The 20663-nt window shown below is 35.1% G+C and overlaps 3 protein-coding genes across 4 annotated transcripts; 2 read left to right on the top strand and 1 right to left on the bottom strand.

Annotated features, from left to right (window-relative positions):
• Nucleotides 1-501: 501 nt before the first annotated feature.
• Nucleotides 502-3203, top strand: LOC145581170 (uncharacterized). Its single transcript, XM_081638228.1, has one exon. It carries the CDS (start codon nucleotides 539-541, stop codon nucleotides 3008-3010), a length of 2472 nt encoding a protein of 823 aa, XP_081494354.1. The 5' UTR covers nucleotides 502-538; the 3' UTR covers nucleotides 3011-3203.
• A 349-nt stretch (nucleotides 3204-3552) lies between these two features.
• Nucleotides 3553-11485, bottom strand: LOC145581162 (protein SENSITIVE TO UV 2-like). The gene is made up of 12 exons (XM_081638223.1): nucleotides 11057-11485; nucleotides 10935-10973; nucleotides 10334-10419; nucleotides 9973-10058; nucleotides 9518-9846; nucleotides 8036-8104; nucleotides 7611-7693; nucleotides 6564-6881; nucleotides 6085-6191; nucleotides 5415-5572; nucleotides 4502-4698; nucleotides 3553-4031 (listed from the first exon to the last, which is right to left on the bottom strand). The coding sequence occupies exons 1-12, from the start codon at nucleotides 11372-11374 to the stop codon at nucleotides 3764-3766; spliced, it is 2058 nt and encodes a 685-aa protein (XP_081494349.1). The 5' UTR covers nucleotides 11375-11485; the 3' UTR covers nucleotides 3553-3763.
• Nucleotides 11486-13017: 1532 nt separating this feature from the next.
• On the top strand, nucleotides 13018-17181 carry LOC145594487 (uncharacterized). 2 transcript variants are annotated; one of them, XM_081650795.1, is made up of 3 exons: nucleotides 13018-13329; nucleotides 14013-14186; nucleotides 16696-17181. In XM_081650795.1, exons 1-3 carry the CDS (start codon nucleotides 13264-13266, stop codon nucleotides 16912-16914), a joined length of 459 nt encoding a protein of 152 aa, XP_081506921.1. In that variant the 5' UTR covers nucleotides 13018-13263; the 3' UTR covers nucleotides 16915-17181. The 2 variants fall into 2 exon arrangements, with proteins under 2 accessions (XP_081506921.1, XP_081506930.1); XM_081650804.1 differs by lacking the exon at nucleotides 13018-13329 and adding an exon at nucleotides 13695-13902.
• The last annotated feature ends 3482 nt before the right edge of the window (nucleotides 17182-20663 follow it).

Below are 20663 nucleotides of genomic sequence, written 5' to 3'. Positions count from 1 at the left end.
TTTGTATGATAGCACAAAGTCAAAATCTTGGTTAATATATGATCCTTAACATTGTATTAGTCGTAATTTTTATTCGTGATTAACACATACTCTCTTTGTCCCTTTTTGTTTGCCTAAAATTTCTTTTTAAGTCATCCCTTTAAGATTGCTCCATAGTATTAAAACTATTAATGTATGTAGGGATCACAACTCTCACAAAAATACTTTAGGTTCCACTATTTTTCTCTCTCATCAATTTCACTCAACCAAAACTTAATACTTTAGGTTGAAATAATCCAATCGCATGAGACAAATATAATGGAGACAGATAAAGTACTTTTTTTTTTAGGGAAAGACAGAAAAAGTACTTCGAAGTTGATAATTGAGCATTTAATTAATCTATGTCTGACCCGAATCCGACCCGTTAAGAAACGTGACATTGACCTAAAAGAGTGGGAGATAAGATACCAGATACCCATTGGAGAAATACAAGTGCTGGTATAATAGTATATAGAGCTTGATTTGGTCTGTTTCTCACACTCTTTAGAAACTTCAAATAATGCTTTTCCCTCCATTGAAGCTTCTAAGACCTTACCGCATTTCATCTCTCTCTTCTTCATTGTTATCAAAATCTCTCATCACTCGCACTTTTGCTGTTTTGCAAGGCAGCAACTTTAAACCCTTTCAAAACCGTAAGTTTTCCTCTGAACATCGACCCACCATTGTTGATCAAGTCCTTTTCTCTCTGCGCTCAGAACCCAGTTCAGCAATTAGGCTCTTTGAATGGTCTGAGAAGGTTTTAGGGTCTAATCATTCCCTGCATTCGTACTGTTGCATTGCCCATATTTTGCTATTTCGTCGCTTGTTTTGTGATGCCCACCAAGTGTTCGATAAAATGCTTGAGAGATTTGGGGACTTGGATGTGTTTGAGGTACTTCATGAGGGTTTTAAGACATATGGGACTAATCCTAACACAGTTTATAGTTTCTTGCTTGCTGGGTATTTTCGAAATTGTAGATTTGATGAGGGTATTAGTGTTTTCTTGCAATTGTCGAAGATGGGAATTGATGTTGCTCCTTATGCATTAAGATCTATGCTTGATTCGTTAGTTGCCTCGCGTTGCGTTGATGGGATTACCAATATACTTGAAGAATTGTGTGAGCAGTCGGCAAAAAAATTAAAACAAGGGTTCAATGTGTATGAGTTTGTCATGAGAAATTTTATTAGCAATCATCTTTTTGAAACCGCATTGAACTTTCACCGGAAGATGATTGATAGGGGCTTTCTGCCAAATGTTGTTGACTGTAACAAGATACTGAAGATGCTTTGTAAAGAAGGTTCTGTTGAAACTGCATCAAAGTTCTTTTATACAATGCTAGAAATAGGTCCAAGTCCAAACCTGGTTACATTTAGCACCTTGATTGACTCATACTGCAAGAGAAGGAATTTGGAGCGGGCGTTTATGCTTTACAATTTGATGCTGCAGAGAGGTCTATCCCCGGACTTGATTGTATATAGTGTTATTATTGATGGCCTTCTAAAGAATGAGAGGGTAGAAGAAGGCCATCGCTTTTTGACTGAGGCTTTAGAAAAGAATCAGAAGTTGGATGCTGTCATTTTTGGCTCAATCATGGATTCATATGTGAGAGTAGGAGATCTAGGGAAAGTAATTGAAGTGTATAGAAGAATGTTTAGGGAAGGAATCTCGCCTAGCATAGTTACCAATGGCATTCTCATAAAAGGGTTATGCCAAGCTGGCTGTGTTCGTGAGGCTACTGGGGTCTTTGGTGATTATGTGAAACGTGGTTTGGAGCCTTCTAATTTGGCCTATAGTAATCTTATTGATGGATTCTGTAAATTGGGAGATCTGAAAGAGGCATTTATATGGTACAGAAAGATGTTGGTGGCTGGCCATGTACCAGATCTTGTCGTATATGCAGTACTTATCAATGGGCTTAGCAAACAAGGTTATTTGAATGAAGCTCTTCAGTTCTTCTGCCAGGCCTCAAAGAAGGGTATACAGCCTAATGTATATGTATATAACTCTTTGCTAGATGGTTATTGTAGATTGAACCAAATGAGAGATATGATGAAGGTATATAGTCTAATATCAATGAGGAACATAATTCCTGATTCCGTAACTCAGACTTTGCTTCTGAAAGCACTGATTGCTCAAGAGAGAAATGTCGAGGCTCTGATTCTCTTTTTCCAAATGGTTAAGATAGATGCCCCGGATGCCATTGCATATTGCACACTGATTCATGGCTTCTGTGAGCAGAAAAACTTGAAGGCTGCCTTAAATCTTCATCAGCTTATGAAACAGACTAGGGTGAGTCCTGATATTGCCATTTACAATGTTCTTATAAGAGGTCTCTTCAATGTTGACCGGGTTGACGATGTGAATAATCTCTTTCGGAAACTTGTTGCTCATGGGCCAGAACCCGATATTGTGACATATAACACTATGATTTGTGGTTACTGCACTTCAGAGAAGTTGGACGAGGCAATGCAGCTATATGAAAGCCTAGTAGATGGACCCATCAGAGGCACTGTTATCACTCATAGTATTCTGATTGACGCTCTCTGTAAAAGGGGTAGAGTAAACGAGGCAATGCTGATCTTCAGAAGAATGCTAAATGAAGGCTTGAAGCCTACTGTCGTGACATACAGTTGCTTAGCTGATGGCTACTTCAAATTTTGTGGCTTGGACAGTGCCTTTGAATTATTTGAAGAAATGTCTAAGAACAATATAGACCCCAATATTGTCAGTTTTAGTATCATAATGGATGGCCTGTGCAAAAGAGGACTGATTGAAGAGGCTTTAAGTACTTTCGATGCTGCTGTTTATAGGTGTTTATTACCAGATGTTGTGGCTTACAGTATAGTTATTCATGGCTGTTGCAGAGTCGGGAGACTAACAGAAGCCAGAATTATGTATGAAAAGATGTTGGCGAAGGGTGTAGTTCCGGATCAAGTTCTAGATAGAATAATAGTAGAGTATAATCTCTTGGGTGAGTTGGGTCTGAGTTAATTAACTTCTAAACTAAGTTTGTCATGTCCATTGTGGAGGCAATTTGTGCATCTGGGATCTATAGAACAAATTTGGTATCGTTTATCTTGGTGTACACTAAACTGATGTATAGGATGACAACAATTTTATGAAAATTACATATTTCAAAATATGACTACATTTATCCTTATTAAAAATCACAATAAATAGTCTAAGGGGGATTGTGATGTGTAATTATTGTAAAATAGTCAAATGTATTCATTGGCATTATATCACCGTGTATGTTATGTTTTGGACTTCAGCCTCTGTATCCTTGATTCATTGCATATTTTTCATATGCTTGTATTTGTTTTATTAAACTGAGAAAAACAAAATTTGGTTTACAATGGAAACCTTGCATCATGAATGGCAATTTCATTTTGTCCAAATTTTAGGAATTTATTGACAAATAAGAAAACTAAGAGGAATGACATCTTGAGATATTATAATCTTTATGCAGAAGGGAAGTACAAAAGCTTACAGATGATTAAAGTATATTAGAGAATGCTGCAAACACTTGATGATTAACACCAAAGAAAAATCTGTTTCGCAAAAAAATATTGGTCCAAAATTGCGGACCATTCATGACTCATTACAAAATTTAAGGTTACAATGCTTGCTGCCATGTAAATTTTTCCATCACAGTAGCCTTTCACGTATTGGATCCTTGTCAAAAATCAGTGTACAATTGTACATACAATTAGCAAAAAATGTGAGATCGAGTGAAAACTATATTCACGATGAAATGCTCTCTCCGAGGAAGGTGAAAATTCTTTTCCTAAATAAGCAAGCCAAATCCACCACTTCAACTTCCCGCATCTGTTTAGTAATACGATCAGTCTTCAGTAGTCTCCGGCTTTTCTTGGACAGCCTAGTAGCAGTATCAATTGCCAAGCTAACCATGTCTCTACAGCTTGTCAATTCTTGCAAGACTGTGGCTGAATATGCAGGATGAGATGCAAGTCGGTTCAGTAATATCAAAGCCTCGCGCATGAGTAAAGTTCTGCATTGCATTACCCTAAAGATTATGAGAAAAGGAAAAAAATATTGTTCCCAAAATATTCTTCAAAAAAAAAAAATAACATTGTTCCCAAAATTAAGATGGCCTTATTGAGAACCAAAAAAGGATCTTGCTTCTGGCCTAAACAACTGAAGATAATTCCTAATGTTGGTACTTTACGTCAAATAATCAAAATTGACTCCAAATCAAATGTCGTTTTTGTGATGTCAAGCGTATTAACGTTTTCCACAATCAACATTAGAGAGAGAAATCAATGATTACATAATAATGAACTTACAATGTGGGAAAGAGTACAAGATGGCAGTAGATCACACATAAAAAATGCAAAAGGAATCAAGATAGAAGCACTTTGCTTACTAAAGTCGATAATTTTGAGCAATTAGCAAGCAAGCAGGATGAATATGTAGATATCAAAAACATTTAATTTTTTCTTTTTATTTAGTTACTGTTACCTCTCTTTGGAAACTTCTGATTCAGGGCAAGATTCCAATGCTTCTGCGTCGATTTCTCCCATCAGTACTTTCAGGATTAGCACCAGAAAGTTAGCTTTGTTGGAAAGCTTGTGGAACAGAAAACATTTAAATCCACATTTACCAGAAGAAGCCAAGAAGGATAGCACAATTATTGCGTTTCTACGTAGGTTCAACTCCTGAAATAGTGGCAGAAATGGAGACCTGACATCAGACATGTCAAATGACAGAGAATGACAAGTCATTGAGTTCATTGTTCAGTTTTTTGAGCCAAAAAGCATATGCAGATGAGGCCAAGTAGTTTGTTCAATTATCCAAATACCAGATTTCATAAAAGTAGTTTGTCCAAAGATAGAACAGTTACGACAGCAGAGCTTAAAAACGCTGAACTCAACCTGGACCTTCCGGAATTTATTTTTTTTCCTTTTTTTTTTTTTTTTTTTTTTTGAGGAAACCTGGACCTTCCGGAGTTGGTTCCAACACAAATATTTAAAACCAAAATTATAGAAATTGTTATTAGGATTATGACCCTGGACCACCCATCTCTGGTATTGAGGATGAAGTTTATTTTCCATTTGATGATGGTTTTGTAAAAAAAAAAAAATTGCCTCCACCAAACCCAAAAATAGGCACCACACAAAACAAACTTGATTCCAACTAATAATGGTTTTCAAAGTAGAATGAAGTGAATCCTGCAAGACACAGTACATTTTTCAAGGATGTTTGCAGCGTAAAACAAGTAAAACATTTTAAATCATCTCTTTCCAGGCTTGACATATTCATCAGAGGCAACCCAGAAATTATCTAATCAGCAAATCAGAGCAAACTAAATATAGAATAAAAACACACATACACACACACACACTGACACACACACACAAAATAGAATTCCCACCTTCGCACCATACTCAGAGCAAACTACACACTCGGCCAATTCTTCAAGGACAACACGAGATTCATGACACGTCAAGCTTATTGCACCATCGTTTGGCGATTGTGTATGACTGTCATCTTCATTACACCTCGAACAAAAGGTAGATAATATAGTTGGACCTTTCCAAAGACAAAGAAAAAATTGAAAAAAATTAGAAGCAAGGCCAAAAGGTTTTTAAAAATACTTAGTAAAAATTTATGGAACATTTAATAGATGCATTTCAACATATTTCCACCAAATAAAACCCAGTCTAATCATATTTAGTAATGGACAATACAATGAAATACATTAAACTTCTCCATCAGACATAACTTAAGGAAAAGCACATGCTTGTCATGATAGCATCCATTTCAAATATTGCATTAAATACCAAAAGAATAAATGCAACTAAAAATCAATTGACCACACAACTAAATCAGCATCCTTCTATAAGGAATAAAGAGAGACGACAAAATTGGCAAAGCACACGCAAAATAATCTAATTCTTTACAACCAAGTCGACTTGTATTATTAATCAAGATTGTTATTAACAACAATCCCAAAACCTCAAAGGCTAGAAGAGCCTCGTATAACAGAAAGGCAAACCACGGACAAGGTGAAGGTCTACACTAACTACGATTTATAAACTCACAGTTCAAAAGCAGATATAGAAGATGCACAGCTTCTTTACGGCAGAAAAACCCAGCTTCCTTTCTCAACAGTAAAGCAACGGTTTCAAAAACAGGTGAATTCCCAAACCTGATTCATCAATTACAGAAGAATTCCACAAATTAGGAGAAAATCCAGAGGCAAAAAGGTTTTTTAAAAGCAAAAAATATTACTATATACAAATCTCCTTCCATTCTTATACTAATTAGCTACTTCTTGTTTTATTAAAAATAATATATGCATCAGCTAAGAATTTAAAGAGTTTTACAAACCAGTATTCCAATTGAATAATTTATGCTCAAATATAAGGATAAAAATTACTAAATTTTGTGAAGGACCTTAATTCCAGCATACATTGATTCATAAAACAGTAAGACAGAAAATTTTTACCGCAGAATTTTAGTGCTTTGAATATTATAACATAGATTGATAAGCTTGATAAGAATTTGCATAATTACTTACTTTGCTCTAGCAGAACAAGGATCAGTTCTCATTAGAATTATGTTCATGATGGAAACTGCTTCTACCTTTGCATGTTCTTCCTTCAACTTAAGGGCAACTTTACGCATAGACATAAACAGGTGAAGCCAGTCTACTTGACAAAGAAAGGACAAAGTCTCACTTTCGGCAATGCATGTATTTTTGTAAGCTGTTATAAATCTCGAAGGGGATGTATCATCTCCACTAATATCATGTAATCCACCACTTTTATCCACTTCAGAATCATGAATATGCACAGCATCTGATCCAGAGTAAGATTTCTTCACCTTGACATTATCCCTGAGCAGAGTACACTGGAAAAATCAAATCAAAGTTCATAAGAAAGTGTACTACAAAATTCTACAGATTAAAAACGAAAACACCGTAAAGAAAAACGAGAAGAGAAGCAGAAGGCGGCATAAACTTAAGAGATAAAGAGACTGTAATAGCTTAACCTAAGGAAGGGCAATATTTGTAGTCTAGTATTATTAGGTTAGAGGATTTAGCTTTAGTATAAGTATAGAGAGGGGAGGAGAGAGAGGATAGGCAGAAATTTGGAGTGATTCCTTAGGAGAGTTGTGATCTTAAGTCACTATTTGGAGTGTTGTGACCTCAAGTCACTAATATGAGCTTTGTAGACTAAACCTACTAACTTTTGTAAGAAATTATTAGTCTGTTTAATAAAATTTCCAAGCTTTCCCCTTTAAATTTCCTCTTGATTGTAAAGTATACAAGACAGATTTCTAGTCTATAACAGAGACAGAGAAGGAAACAGAGGAGAGTAAGGAAGGGAAAGATAGCTGCAAGCAATGGTAGAGTTAAAACAACATGTTATATGTCCTCTTAAGAAAACAAATTAACCCTGTAAGGGCATGCAATTCTCATTTGCTAAACCTTCTCAAGTCTATATTATGCAGACCCACACACTTCATGTTTCATTATTTAGAAGTGAATGATGCTCGTTCACACATAATCCCAATAGAAAAGAAATAAAGTTTACACTATATAAGCTGACTGGTGAGTAAATACCTTTTAGGACATGTTCTATCAATGCTCAAAATGTGATCCAAAGCAATACGCAGAATACGCAGAGACCTACAAACAACTAGAGCCTGCAACACCACGAAGTAAAACCACAAGATGTGTTTATTAACCACAAAATCACTACAGAAGACATGTAATACAGATGACAATAGCTACCCCTTTACTAATCACTCAAAAGAGTTCAGAGAAGGGTAAGAATACAACAGCAGTAAAACCACAAGATGTGTTATTCAACCACACAATCACTACAAACCATGTTATATAGATGATAATAGCTAGCCCTTTAATCACACTCAAAAGAGAAGGTAAGAATACAAGAGCAGCTTTCAAGAACACAAACAATGAAAATCCAGAAACACAACACCCTCCCCTAACCCCAGGTCCAAAAGAAAGAATAAGGATTTACATACATTTTCAAGACTACATAGATCAAGCAATACCGCCAAAAAAGCATTTATATGAGCCCTATCATCGGCAATCTGCAGCATAAATAAGAATCATTAAATACAGAGGAACCAATCATACGCCAACACATTCAAGGTAAGATACAATAAGCCTGGATACTTGAAACAGAATAAATTTCAGATCCTTAATGGCTTAAACATGCTGAACATTACATTATACAGGTATTGATAATTTGATATTTCTTCAACACAGGTGAAACCATGTGGAAGAACTGTCCCTTTAGTCATTCATGGAACATGGAAGTAGGAACTTCACAACTCCAGGTCTCCAGCATACAAAAGTTCTTCTTTGCTTCATTTTGGAAGAATCTTGAATCTTAAAGGTGACAAATGAATAAAATGAAAATGACAGAAACTTCACCCTCAAATATATGATCCAAAGAATTTTCCTCTATCCAAGCTATTAGCAAACGAACAAACACACAAATTATGATCATGTAAAAACTACACATTCAGTATTCACCTTCTTCTCCCCCAGTCCCCAGACCCTTCTTTTTCTGTCCTTTTTACCACCTGACACATACCAGAGAATTACCTAGTGCTTCTACTCACCAACTTGGCTAGATAGCCATAGCTTCTTCAATGACGGTATCCACCACTCCACAGTAACTGTCTTAGCCATTTAGGGGTCATTTGGTTTAACATTATAGAATGGAATGGATTGGGAAATGGGAACCCCAAACCATGTTAAATTTATCTAATTTAAACTAGATTAAACTTGTACTTTGGGTATCTAAGGTGGAAGATTTAGAATCTTAGGGTATGAGATTATAGGGGGGTAGAATGGAGTTAGATACTAATGGTATGAGGTTCCATGGCAATGTTGTCTCTTAACAGTTTGACCTTCAATGACAGAATACACATAGAAATGGTTTCTAGCATTCTACTTCATTATATGATTATAACACATTCCAAAAGACCCAACCAACACCCTCTTACTCCCCCCCCCCCCCCTCCTGCCCCTCGCCCTGCAGAAATTACTATTATACTTGGCTTATCTAATAGAGTAAGTAGTAACAAAACAGCGAGTGAAGGTTTATTGACATTAGCTGTATATGTTGTAATTGTTATTCCAGCTAGAATAATGATAGCAAAATGAAAGCAGTTTAATTCTTGTCTCAGATTATGTTTCTAGTAAAATATTTCCCTATTTGGTCAGAAAGAGCAATTTCTAAACCAAACATTAGCTAATATCATATCAAGCAAAATGTTCTTTATTCAGCCAGTCAGCCTCTATATTCATCTTTCACATTGCTTCTTAAAAATTGAGATAACCAACTCAAACCATTTAAAGATGCAGTTTCCATGTAACCCAGTCTTCTATACACATTTGTCAAAGCCATTAGCAACAAGTACAAAACATGCATATGGTAGCAATAAATTGTCAGCGATTTTATTATATAAGAAAATAATGAGCCTGCCCAATACCTTTGTCAGCTCAGCATATAATTGCGACACCCTAGAAACTTCAGCAGAATCCAGATCCAGAAATTTTCCAGGCACTGATGTATGAGTCGAGCACTTGCTATCCAATTTGGAGGTCATATTCGAACCCAAACAGGCAAAAAGATCACAGAAGTCACTAGCACACGCCTCAATTAACTTCGCCACAAAATTTCTGCTTGATCTATGGCCACTTAATGGGGACCAGATTGATAGCAAACTAGAAAAATCACCATCCGTGGATGTAGTGCCACTAGTGCTTGGATTTAAGGATTCATCACCTTTATCTGTTTGTATACCGGTACTTTTTTTCTCTGATAAAAAAAAAAAAACAACCAAACCAGACAAAAGAACGTAGTTTTTTAATATATTTGGTAACTAATAGATGATACCAGGACATTATTAGTTATATGTGGTCTATAAGTGAATCTCATTCTCACCTACACCTGTCTTGGGAGCAGCATGATTAGCATTAGCATTTTCAATTCCAAGTGAAATCCCATTTGTATTGTGGTCTTGAGACTTACTGCCATTAAAAAAACAAGCTAAGTTACATAATGCACAAATTTAATACTATGGAAAAAGTCAAGAAACACAATGTAGAAGTGTCAGATTACATAATATATAAGAAGAAAGCAGTAGTCATATAATTTCCAGGATTATTAATGGCAAAAATTCAAGTATTTTATAGCAAACATTTAGCTAGTATCCACTGATATCAGAGATAAGTTCTTTCAACATATGCTAGTATCACTGATATCAGAGATAAGTTCTTTCAACATATGAACAAATCCCACTAACCTGGTTCTGGACTTCTTATTAACATGTACAAGATTAAGCTGCTGCTCCCTGGCGTTCTGCTTCTTAAGCTCAGAGCATTCTTGTCTCTGTATAATTTTCATATTAAAGCTTTATTAAAATTTTCCAAATACAATGATCATCACAAACTTGTCCATACAATCATTAAGAGCATGTATGATACGACTCATACGAGGTCCATAAGAGCTGCAAACGAAATCACATAAGTATTTCCTTGATTAGATGTTCGGTTAGAGGGATATGAGAACGAATTCGGAAATTGATTCAACCCACATCTTACCATCCTCTACCCACCAACACCTCAATCATTTGATTCCATTGCACTGTACATACCCAATAATCGTCAAAAGTAACGGTTAATTGGTTATAATTACCTTTCTCCTTTCTCAATCAATTCCAATCTATTTTATTGAACTATACATAACTCACATTACCAAAGTAAGAATCTTGATTAAAACCCAACAATAACAACCCTCAAAAATCAACATACAAATAGACAACATGTACTCATTTACACATACCAAAGAAAACTAAAATAAAAGAATTCTTCAAAAATCAGTGAAATATGAGATGAGAGGCATACCAAATCCAAAAGCTCCTTGGAAGCACAACTCAACTCGGTCTGAAAATCAAAAATTAAACCAAAATAAGTTAAAATTACCAAATTAGTAAAAAGGGGAAAAATCAAGAACCCTAAAAAGAAACCTTCAATCGTTGAATTTCCGATTGTTCTTCAGAAAAAGGGGAACAAACCGATCGAGTGGTACTACTAGAATGAGAAACATTAGGGTTTCGCTGGGAAAGTTCTCGAGGAGGAGAATGAGAAACATTAGTGTTAGCAATAGAAGGTTCTGGAATTTGTGGGAAGATTGAGTGAAAGGATGAAGTTGAAGAAGAAGAAGGTTTAGATTGATTTTGTTGTTGTTGGGTTGAAGAAGAAGTTGCGAGAACTTCTAATTTGTCGACTTCTTCGAAGAAAGCGTCGTCGAAATTGTCGTCGTCTAAGGTGAATTCCGACGCCATTGATAAACATACATCGGAGTTTGAATGGAGAGAGAGAATGGGTGTAGTGTATTTGGACACTCACAGTTTTTGAATTCTTTTTTGGGGAGTTGTGGTACTCGTACAAAATATAAAATTTTAATTAGAGGTGAGCAATTTTAATTAGAGGTGAGCAACTATGTCCGATCTGTAAGTCCGGCCCGATCTGTTTGGAAATTGGGTGGTTTAGACAAACAAAAAAAACACGATTTTAGTATTAAGAAATCCGTTCAAGCTCGATAAGTCTTTATTTTCTCATCCATTTCAAAAATAAGAGGCATGTATAAATAATTGGGACAACCTTACTAGCCACCAAGCTCAAGCAAACCAAGAGGTAACCGATCACTTTTGACATGTGTCAGAGGTAAACAATAGTATCTGATTCATTGTATGAATTATCTCTGTTTATTTTTTATTCTCTGCAAAAGCTAATAAGAAAATCTACCTTTTGTTCCAGAGAAGTAGTTTCATATCTACTGAACCATGTATATATGTGTTTCATTTGATTCACACTTATTTATCAAGGTAATATACTAATCCGTCTTACATTTTGTTACGTAGTATTAATGTTCCGCATAAATCAAACACCATATGTACTTAGTGAGTTCAATGAGTGGCATTACAGAACTCTCACCGATACCTTTTCTTCATCGGGATTCCCTTTTCGGAGATCCTCATCTACTCTTCCTTCTTATTCTCCAACAAAACACTATCATTGTTACCTAGGAGGCGCAACCAACAAATTTTTACAAACTCAATTTCGACGATTCAGTCCTCAACAAGTCAGCAGCACAGGGATCCTCATCAAAGACAACAACATGACAATTTTAGAAGTTCGCGCTTTCAACCTTGGCACCACCAAGGTTTTCATAACAGAGGTCATGGCTCTTCATAAAGGCATTCTTCTAGCTCTTGAGCGTGGGATCAAAAATATTATAATTGAAGGTGATAATCTTTTAGTGATCAACTCCGTTAAAGGTATATGGTCAACACCATGGCAAATTGATTATATTGTTAAAAAAACATTTATTATCGTCTTGGCAAGTTCGATAACTAGAGTATTTGTCATATCTTTCGCGGGGGGGGGGGGGGGGGGACCAAGCAGCTGATTGGATAGCAAATGTTGGTCATTTAGTTAGTGATAGTATAAATATTGTTCCTTGTAATAATTTTTCTTTATTTCCCATCATTTATTCCGACGCAATAGGAATTCGCCTCGTGAGAAGGGTTTACTAATATTTACTTATTTCTTCCATTGTAAAATATATAAATATTACACACAGTTAGTAATTGAATAGTATTTCGTATAATGCTAGAACATCTTAAACTTTTTTAAAATTACCTTAATTATCACAAACATGAAAAGTTAATAAATCTAGATTAGATTAGATGTGACATTGTGACCGTACATGCATTTCATCAAAGTACTCTTAAGTCATACGAGTAACATTTACTTTAATTCTTTAAACTATTTATAGGGGTGATTAGCATAGTTGGTAGTTTTAATTAATTTTTAAACTCATCAAAGCACCAACTTTCACTTAATTAACCAAAAGTAACCCAAAATCTTATCGCCGCCCTTTGATTTTTATTCGCAGCTTTTCAACTCGCAAGCAATTCCCACAATTTTGAAATTAATTTACTCAAAAAACAAGAATAATAACTACAAATACTATACAAACTTACTACAATGAAGAATCAACAGCAACAACACTCCAAAGTTTTCTTCTTTAAGCAACCTCTCCCCTACCTTTCACTTCATCTTCTTCCTTCATTTTCTCTCTTCTCAACCATTAGTTTGTTTTTCAGGGATTTCTTTCTACTTTTTAATGTGAGTTATTAACTTCAATTCAAAGCAAGGAACTTTAAGAATGGTGGGTATTTTCTCTAAGTTTTCTAGCAGCAAATCTGGGCACAGAAGAACTCAAAGCGCAATTGTGAGTATAATTAGTTTTCTGGGGTTGCATGATTTTCTAAAATTAAGAAATTTTTTTGTAATTTTGTATGAATACTTTGTGTGGTAAGTAACCTAATATGATTTGAATAGGTGAACTGTCTATTTTACTGTTGTGTTTAGATGATTTTGTTCTTTGTTTTACTGTTTTGTTTGACTATTTTAAGTCGATTTTGTGGGATTTTCTTATTATGGTTGATTTGGTCAGATTTTGTATGTTTCCTTTTTGATCTGACTTTCTTATTGGCTTCCTTAGATCTAGGTGTGAATTGGGTAGTTGAGAATTTTTGATTTTGGGCAATAATTCATCCTTTTTATCTGGGTTTTTATAAGGTTCATTGTCGACATAATTGGTCTGTTAGCTTGGTTTTTGTGCTATTGAGTTTTCTGGAGAAATATTACCAGGTTTAGTCATGTATCTTATTGTCTTTTTAGATCATTGAGTCAAATAGTATTCGAAATTGTGTCGAAAATCTTTATTGGGTTGTCTTTAATCATGGCTAGAACCTGCTTTTGGTGTGTTTTTGCCAAGGATTGGTGTGCTTCATTGTTATTGGTATTGCCCTTCAAGTTCATGCTGCTTGTTGTTAATTGTTGTAAATTTGATGCCTGCTGATTGCTGATTTTGATTTTATTTTCGCGGTTTTCTTATGTGAATGGACACAGGATGCAAGGGAGGTCTCAGCCCCAATTCCAGAGGACACGGTGGCCGAGGTAGCACAGCCAGTTGCTCATGGTATAGATGTAGGTGTAGAATTTAAACCTGTTGAACACCCAGTTGAGCCTCTTGACAATGATAAACCCGTCCAGTGCCCATTGCCAGAACCTTCTATTCTAAATGTAAGTTTTTACTCATATTTGATGATCCCCATTGTTTCATACTTCTTTGCTTGTAGTCTTACAATATCCCTTGTCTTAATTGGCTTCTGTACTAGATTATTGGATTTGTAGGATGGTCCTTTTGATTGTCACTCATGTGTCCAACTTATTTGTTAAGAAATTACAATTGGTACGATACTATTAGCTGCTTTGGACTATAGGTGTGAGAAAGTAATAGGTGGTGGACAATTACATTAAGATAGAATCGTCTCATATTCGTACCAGGGAGGGAAAAGAGGATGTTCTCTCTGGTCTCTGCCTTTGAAATATATGGCAGGGAGGCCCTTTAAGTCTCAACTTCCAAGCAAGCATGTTGAAATTAACTTCTTTCAGATACATAGTATGGGTATCGCTACAATTAAATGCACCTAGGTCATTAATTTAACAAAATAGGTGTATTATTAGCGGTGGTTTGCATCTTGAGTAGTTAGATTACTACTCTTAAACAGGGGAATGTGGATGATCACCTGAAAAATAACCTCTTCCGTTGGATGAAAGCTTATCGAAAACCAATGGCAGCATATTGAGTGTTTCTATGGCAAACTGAATGTTGAAATGTCCATGTTAGTACCTTAGAAATCAAAGGCAGTTCAGTGTAGTAGATTTTCTCAGTGAATATTGACCATTTTAAGTCCTATCACCTTTGGTACTAGCTTACCAGGTGTTAATATACTTTATACCCGTGGTTGTTATCCTAAAAATTGTTGCTCGAGCTTAGAAACATATGCCTTCTTTATGGTGGCAGTGTGATTCTTTTTCTTACAGTATCAAGCTATATGCCTGCATTTTCTTAGTAACTTTTGGTTGAACTAAACTGCTACTGTTAATTGGGCATCGTCTTCAATCTGAAGTTGAGTTATTATGTTAACTGTATTCACTTGCTAGAAAAAATAGATCTGCCAACTCTACTCTAAGGTTCCCTACTTATTCTCCTTAACTTTAACAAGCTGTGTGAGCATCACACCATTTCTTATAATGAGCTATCGGTGATTAAATCACAGATAACAGCTGCTCAGTCATAATTAGTTGTGAGGATCAAATTCTTGAGCATAGTTTTTTTTGTTTTTTATGTAGAGGGATGGTTTTATATTTTAATCAATGTCAAGATTCAAAAGCCCGCTATGGTAATAGCATCAACTGCTGAACAGTTGTGGTTAAGGATGAAAGCATCTTGCTCTTCATCAAGACTGCATAAAAATCATTCTATTTCTTTAATCAGATATATTATCAGTGTGTATTTTCTTATTATTGTTGTTGCACATTAATTAACCAACCAACTTTTCTGTTGCATTAAGCGTGCAGCAAGTGCTAATTTTACATATTTTTAGTTGACCAAGAATGGTAATGAGGTGGATGTCCATTATTGATTATTATATCTTCAGAAAGAAGCCCATAATCTGTTGCTCATTAGCTGGAATTGATGTACCATTCTGCTGTACTTATCTTTGTTTATTAATAAAATCGGCGTTGTATCTCAATTTTTTAATCTTTCTGATGTTGTATCTACTTTTTAAAATGATGGCTTCATGAACCTAGTATAGCTAGATGCAATATGTACTTTTCTTAGTTGCTTGTAACTTCCATGCCCTATTATATTAGTGCCATAGGCTGTGAAGTAGCGTTTAATGTTAGAACTTAGAAGAACCGATTCTCACATATAATATGAATTGTCATCATTAGTGACTTAATGACCTCACGAGTATGCCACTAATTGGTGATATTTTTTCTGTAATCTGTATTCTCCCTTTGATTCCACGAACACCTTCAAAATTTTGTGAACAAAGAAACTCCTCATTTAATGTGTCATATGTGTAACTTGAATTGGATGGAATTTATTGAATTAAAGATAACACAATATAATTATATGTGGTACATGTGCTATGGCTGGCTTTATATTTAAGCAAGTGGTCCATAGTCCACACCTGGTGAAAGTAGAATCATTGAGACAGGATTTTATTAAAGTTGGTAGACCACTTCTGGTCGTTTTGGTGGTCATTTTCATTACTGGGAGTAGTTGGTTTTTTTTTTTTTTTTTTTTTTTTTTTTTTTTTTTTTTCTGTTCTGCTAGACATAACCTGAAAAATAGGGCACACTAATTTGTAATTACAGTGAAAATTTCAGTATCTTCTTTGCTAGTAAGTAGAACTTATTGTTTACGGAGTATATTTTTATCACCCAAAAGAAACTAGGCTGTAGCTTCGAATGACCTGTGGTTCATAGACTCTGTAAGACTCGGTATAAAGTGTTGGACTCTACCATGGGTTACTGATAGGTGTCAAAAAAAGAATTTTGTGTAAGTTTTGGAATGTTCCAGGAAGTGTCTAATCCCCACGACCATGATCAAGTTGACTTGAGGTGCAACAACAAGCCTGTGTGACAAGTATTGTATCAGCTGCTGTAATACACCCATATTTGTAGCTCAAGTTTGTATGATATCCCATTAATGGATTATCTTATGGTGAATAAATAGGATGGAAGAATATGGAAGGAGCGAGTTTCTGCTGCACATGTGCGGAGAAGATCTGACTTGCCGCTCAGGGCAGAAGGGTCAGCGGGTGATTCCGAGGCAGCTGCTGGTTCAAATTCGCGGCCTGCTCGTCAAAATCGCATGATGCTACCATCAATAAGTGCACCTGAACATAACCTTGTTAATTTGCTAGAAGAATGCAAGGCCTCTGGGATCTTATAGGTATATATATGATGTTACATCTACTGGAATTCACTTGTGGCTCTTATAATATTTTGAAAATCAATACTGAAACGACCACTGTGAATTCACATCATTTGAATGTGAAGGAGCTGGTTCCCTGTGATGCATGTAATTTTGTTGCCGATTTGTCAAACAAAACGTACAAGTCCGCAATGAAGCTGGCATCAATGCTTAATTTGTATCTACTACTGTATTGGAATGTGGAGCTCATTTTTAATAATATATCTGTGAAAATTTATTATTGTACGAGCAAATGTTGTTATGCATCTTCAATTTTTCGAGGACTTTGTTTAGTTATGTCACTATGTCCGGAAAGGAAGGAAAAAAGAAGAAAAGAGAAAGGCATGGAGTCTAGTTTTTTTTTTGTGTTTTGGTTATTAGTAAGAGTTGAAACCATAGCTTTATCAGCGGTTTTGTTTATCTCAAAGAAAATTGTGTTGCTTTCTTTGTGTTTGAAGCCCGTTGATTCAAAAGGGCTTGAAAAGACAGGGTGTTGCATAGGAGTCTTTCGATTCACTTTCTATCCTTCAGTGGATTGATAGATCAGAATAGCATTGTTACACTTACGCTGCATAACTTGAGCCTATGTTATATATATATATATATATATATATATATATATATATATATATATATATATATATATATATATATATATATATATATATATATATATATATATATATATCAAGTGAAATAGTAGTCGATCCTTGATTTGAAGCATTTGATCCAAGGGTCATTTGGCTGTTAACTTCACCCTGCTCTGTCATACACCGAAAACATCTTTGGATGCTGGAGTGGTGCTGTTGATGATATTTTTGTAAGACTTGAGTTTGGGATGGTCTTTTGTAAGATGGCGCTCTTAAGCCTAATTATGGCCCAATTTGATATTCTAGGATATTTACAGTTTGATTCTATAATCTTCCTTGTCTTTTATCAGTCGACATAAGTAAGCCAAAATGCCAAATAAACCCACCTGATTACCTAGCTTGTCTTTATCAGTATTGCCAAGGTTTTAATACGGAAGATCATAGTTGGACCCTAGTGTTGCTGTGCCTAAAAAGTTGACATAAAACCCGATATCCTGCATCCATGTTCGAGGGCTATAAGGTTGATCCCTGAAACTGGATGATGCATGTTTTTAGGGGTTATTGGGTAGAAAAAAAAAAGGATGAATCCAACCTCAGCTCCTCAAGGATCGAGGAAGGGTGTAACTGAAAAAAGTCATGAGTGAATCGCGTTTTCTAGTACTTATAAGAAGTGTAATTGAGGAAATGCCTGTGACTGAATCGTGTTTTTTACTCCGTAGTATATAAGAAAATACCATCTGACTTTATTGGTTTGTAAGATTGTATAGATCAATGGATACTAGAAGGTTTGAATTGTAATGTTGGATTTACAAGCAGTTAACTCAGCTACTTTGTGCTGCATAATTTTACTTTTCCTGTTGTTTATTCAAGTTCTTAATGTATCATTCTAGTTTGACAACTGATGTTGAATTAAAGACTGCTGCCAAAAAGTTTAACAGAAGATGTAAACAGCAAATAAATAATAGAGAAATCGCGAAGCAGATTTTGATTCGAGCACAAAAACTGCCGGAAACTTTACAAGTGTATATAATTACAAATCACAAGAAGAAGAAAAAAGAAGCTAAAGGAGAGGGGAAGAAAAAGGCCATGATGACAGTATATTCATGTGTTTGCAGCAAGCTAAATTGACGACCTCAGGATCTTCAGAGGGTTTTCGACTATAACGACTGATGATGGAACCACAAGGTGCTTCCGGTGTCCTCGAGAACTCCCATGGTTCACCCGTGACTTCTTGTGCCATTCGCGGTGATGGTGGAACTTCCGAACGTGGTGTCGTACTCTATGAGCCCGTGGATGAGGTGTTGCAGAACTGCTGCTTATCAGCAAGAACAACACAAGAAGAGCAGATAACAGAATCAGAATTTTAGACTTTCCCATACTTTATGTTTTTGGGTATGTTTTGTAAGTTGCTAGGAAACAATTAGTGGATGTTTGGTTTGTAGGAAAAGAGAGCTTATATAGTGTAAACTTTGCTTTAAAAATAATTCATATTATTATTAATAAAATTTTGTCTACTACTTTTGACTTTTCCAATAAAATTGGTTGATTAAAGTCCTCAAATTCTGCTTTCTTAGGCAAGTATTTTAATGTCGACTGTGTGGATTATGTCGACTATTCGTCCAAGGCTACATGCCGTTAGACTTTGACTCTCAAGACAATTCGCAAATCAAAGAGAAGTTTATTTTTGATTCAAATTGTGTGTACCAATATTTACATCCCGTTAGATGCGGGGAAATCAAGATGAGATACTACAAGTAGTTATAACTCAAACGCTAAATTAGCGTGTTTTTTTTAAATAGTATTCTCAACTTAACGAAGCAATAAGATGATTAAAATAATATACTCGAACTAACTCAAAAAATTAGCGTGTTCTCGTGTAATATTCGATCTTATTGTTATTTTTCATAAACCGAATCAATTTAATTACCGTATTCTTGCTTAGTATTTTCATTGTTTCATAAACCGAGTTTGTGTTATTTTTTAAGTTAATTTTTAAATTTGGTAATTTGACTTTCACCGATAAGACCGGTTGTTGAAGTTCGTTAACCTTTTTCATCTTTCATTTGGATGACGGGGTTAGGTTATATTTTGGTGGAATTGGTTGTAACTAGCTCCATCCATTGTTCCGTTATAATTCTTGCTTTTAGGATTAGATTGGATTAAGATATTGATTAAAAAATAAATACTAGTACGTAGTACTAAGATACAAGAATGATGACTTAAGTCACCTATCTACCAATAATGGCAGCGTGTTGCATTAAAACTCCTTTTTGGAACTTCGTAATAATTAAACAACATTTAGCTAGACGTTGCTTTAATTTGAAATTATTGACTTTTTAAAATTAGGCATTATTCCTTCAGTAGTAAAGTAGCCGTTGTTGTACATAATTATGTGGGGGTGTAGGGCTATATTGTTGTTGCTGTAGGGTTGATGCACATGATTGATAAATCTCTTAGGTTGAAGGTTATCCATAACGGTGATGACTCTAACCAGGGTCACGAACTATAAAAAGGTTAATATTAACGGAACGGTGGTAATTAAACTATAACGCTATTATTGTGAAGGTTGTTGAATTAGTCCGATATAACATCACTTCAGATTGTCGATAATATGAAGTTTTAATTTTATTATATGAAAAATTACTCTTCCCAAATAGAGAGAGAAATTGTAAAATGACAAACAAGTGATTTGCAGAATCCAAATAAGCTTGAGGTAGTCTAGTCTTCCACTTTGACTTGAAAAATATGGTTTCTCTTCTATTTGATTCCAACCCTCCACTAATTTGTGAAAAAAAGATGTGGTTTAGGGAGTTATCAATTTATCATGAGTATAAGACATGTGTATCCTATAAATTATTATCGTTGAATGAACACGAAATGAAAGTTTTTTGTTAAAACAAAACCTCTTCACTGACAATTAAGCCTTTGATGATGAACAATTATAATGACTCGTGTATAGTTTTAGTAACGCAATTATATATTCTACTTATAAAGAGTAGCTGAGCAAGAAACTTGGAATAGTTGTGTTTGGTCAAAGGCTACTTGGGATAATTGTGTACTTGTGTTTAGTCAAAGACTTCTTCAACAAAAGTAGCTGTTGTAATAGCTGTTAAACTGTTATATGTGAAATCACATATC

This window comes from Chenopodium album, chromosome 2 (assembly GCF_948465745.1).
Source record: "Chenopodium album chromosome 2, dcCheAlbu1.1, whole genome shotgun sequence".
Taxonomy (NCBI): Eukaryota; Viridiplantae; Streptophyta; class Magnoliopsida; order Caryophyllales; family Amaranthaceae; genus Chenopodium; species Chenopodium album.
The sequence above is the reverse complement of the archived record's forward strand: the minus strand, read 5'-3'. Positions and strand labels throughout refer to the sequence as shown.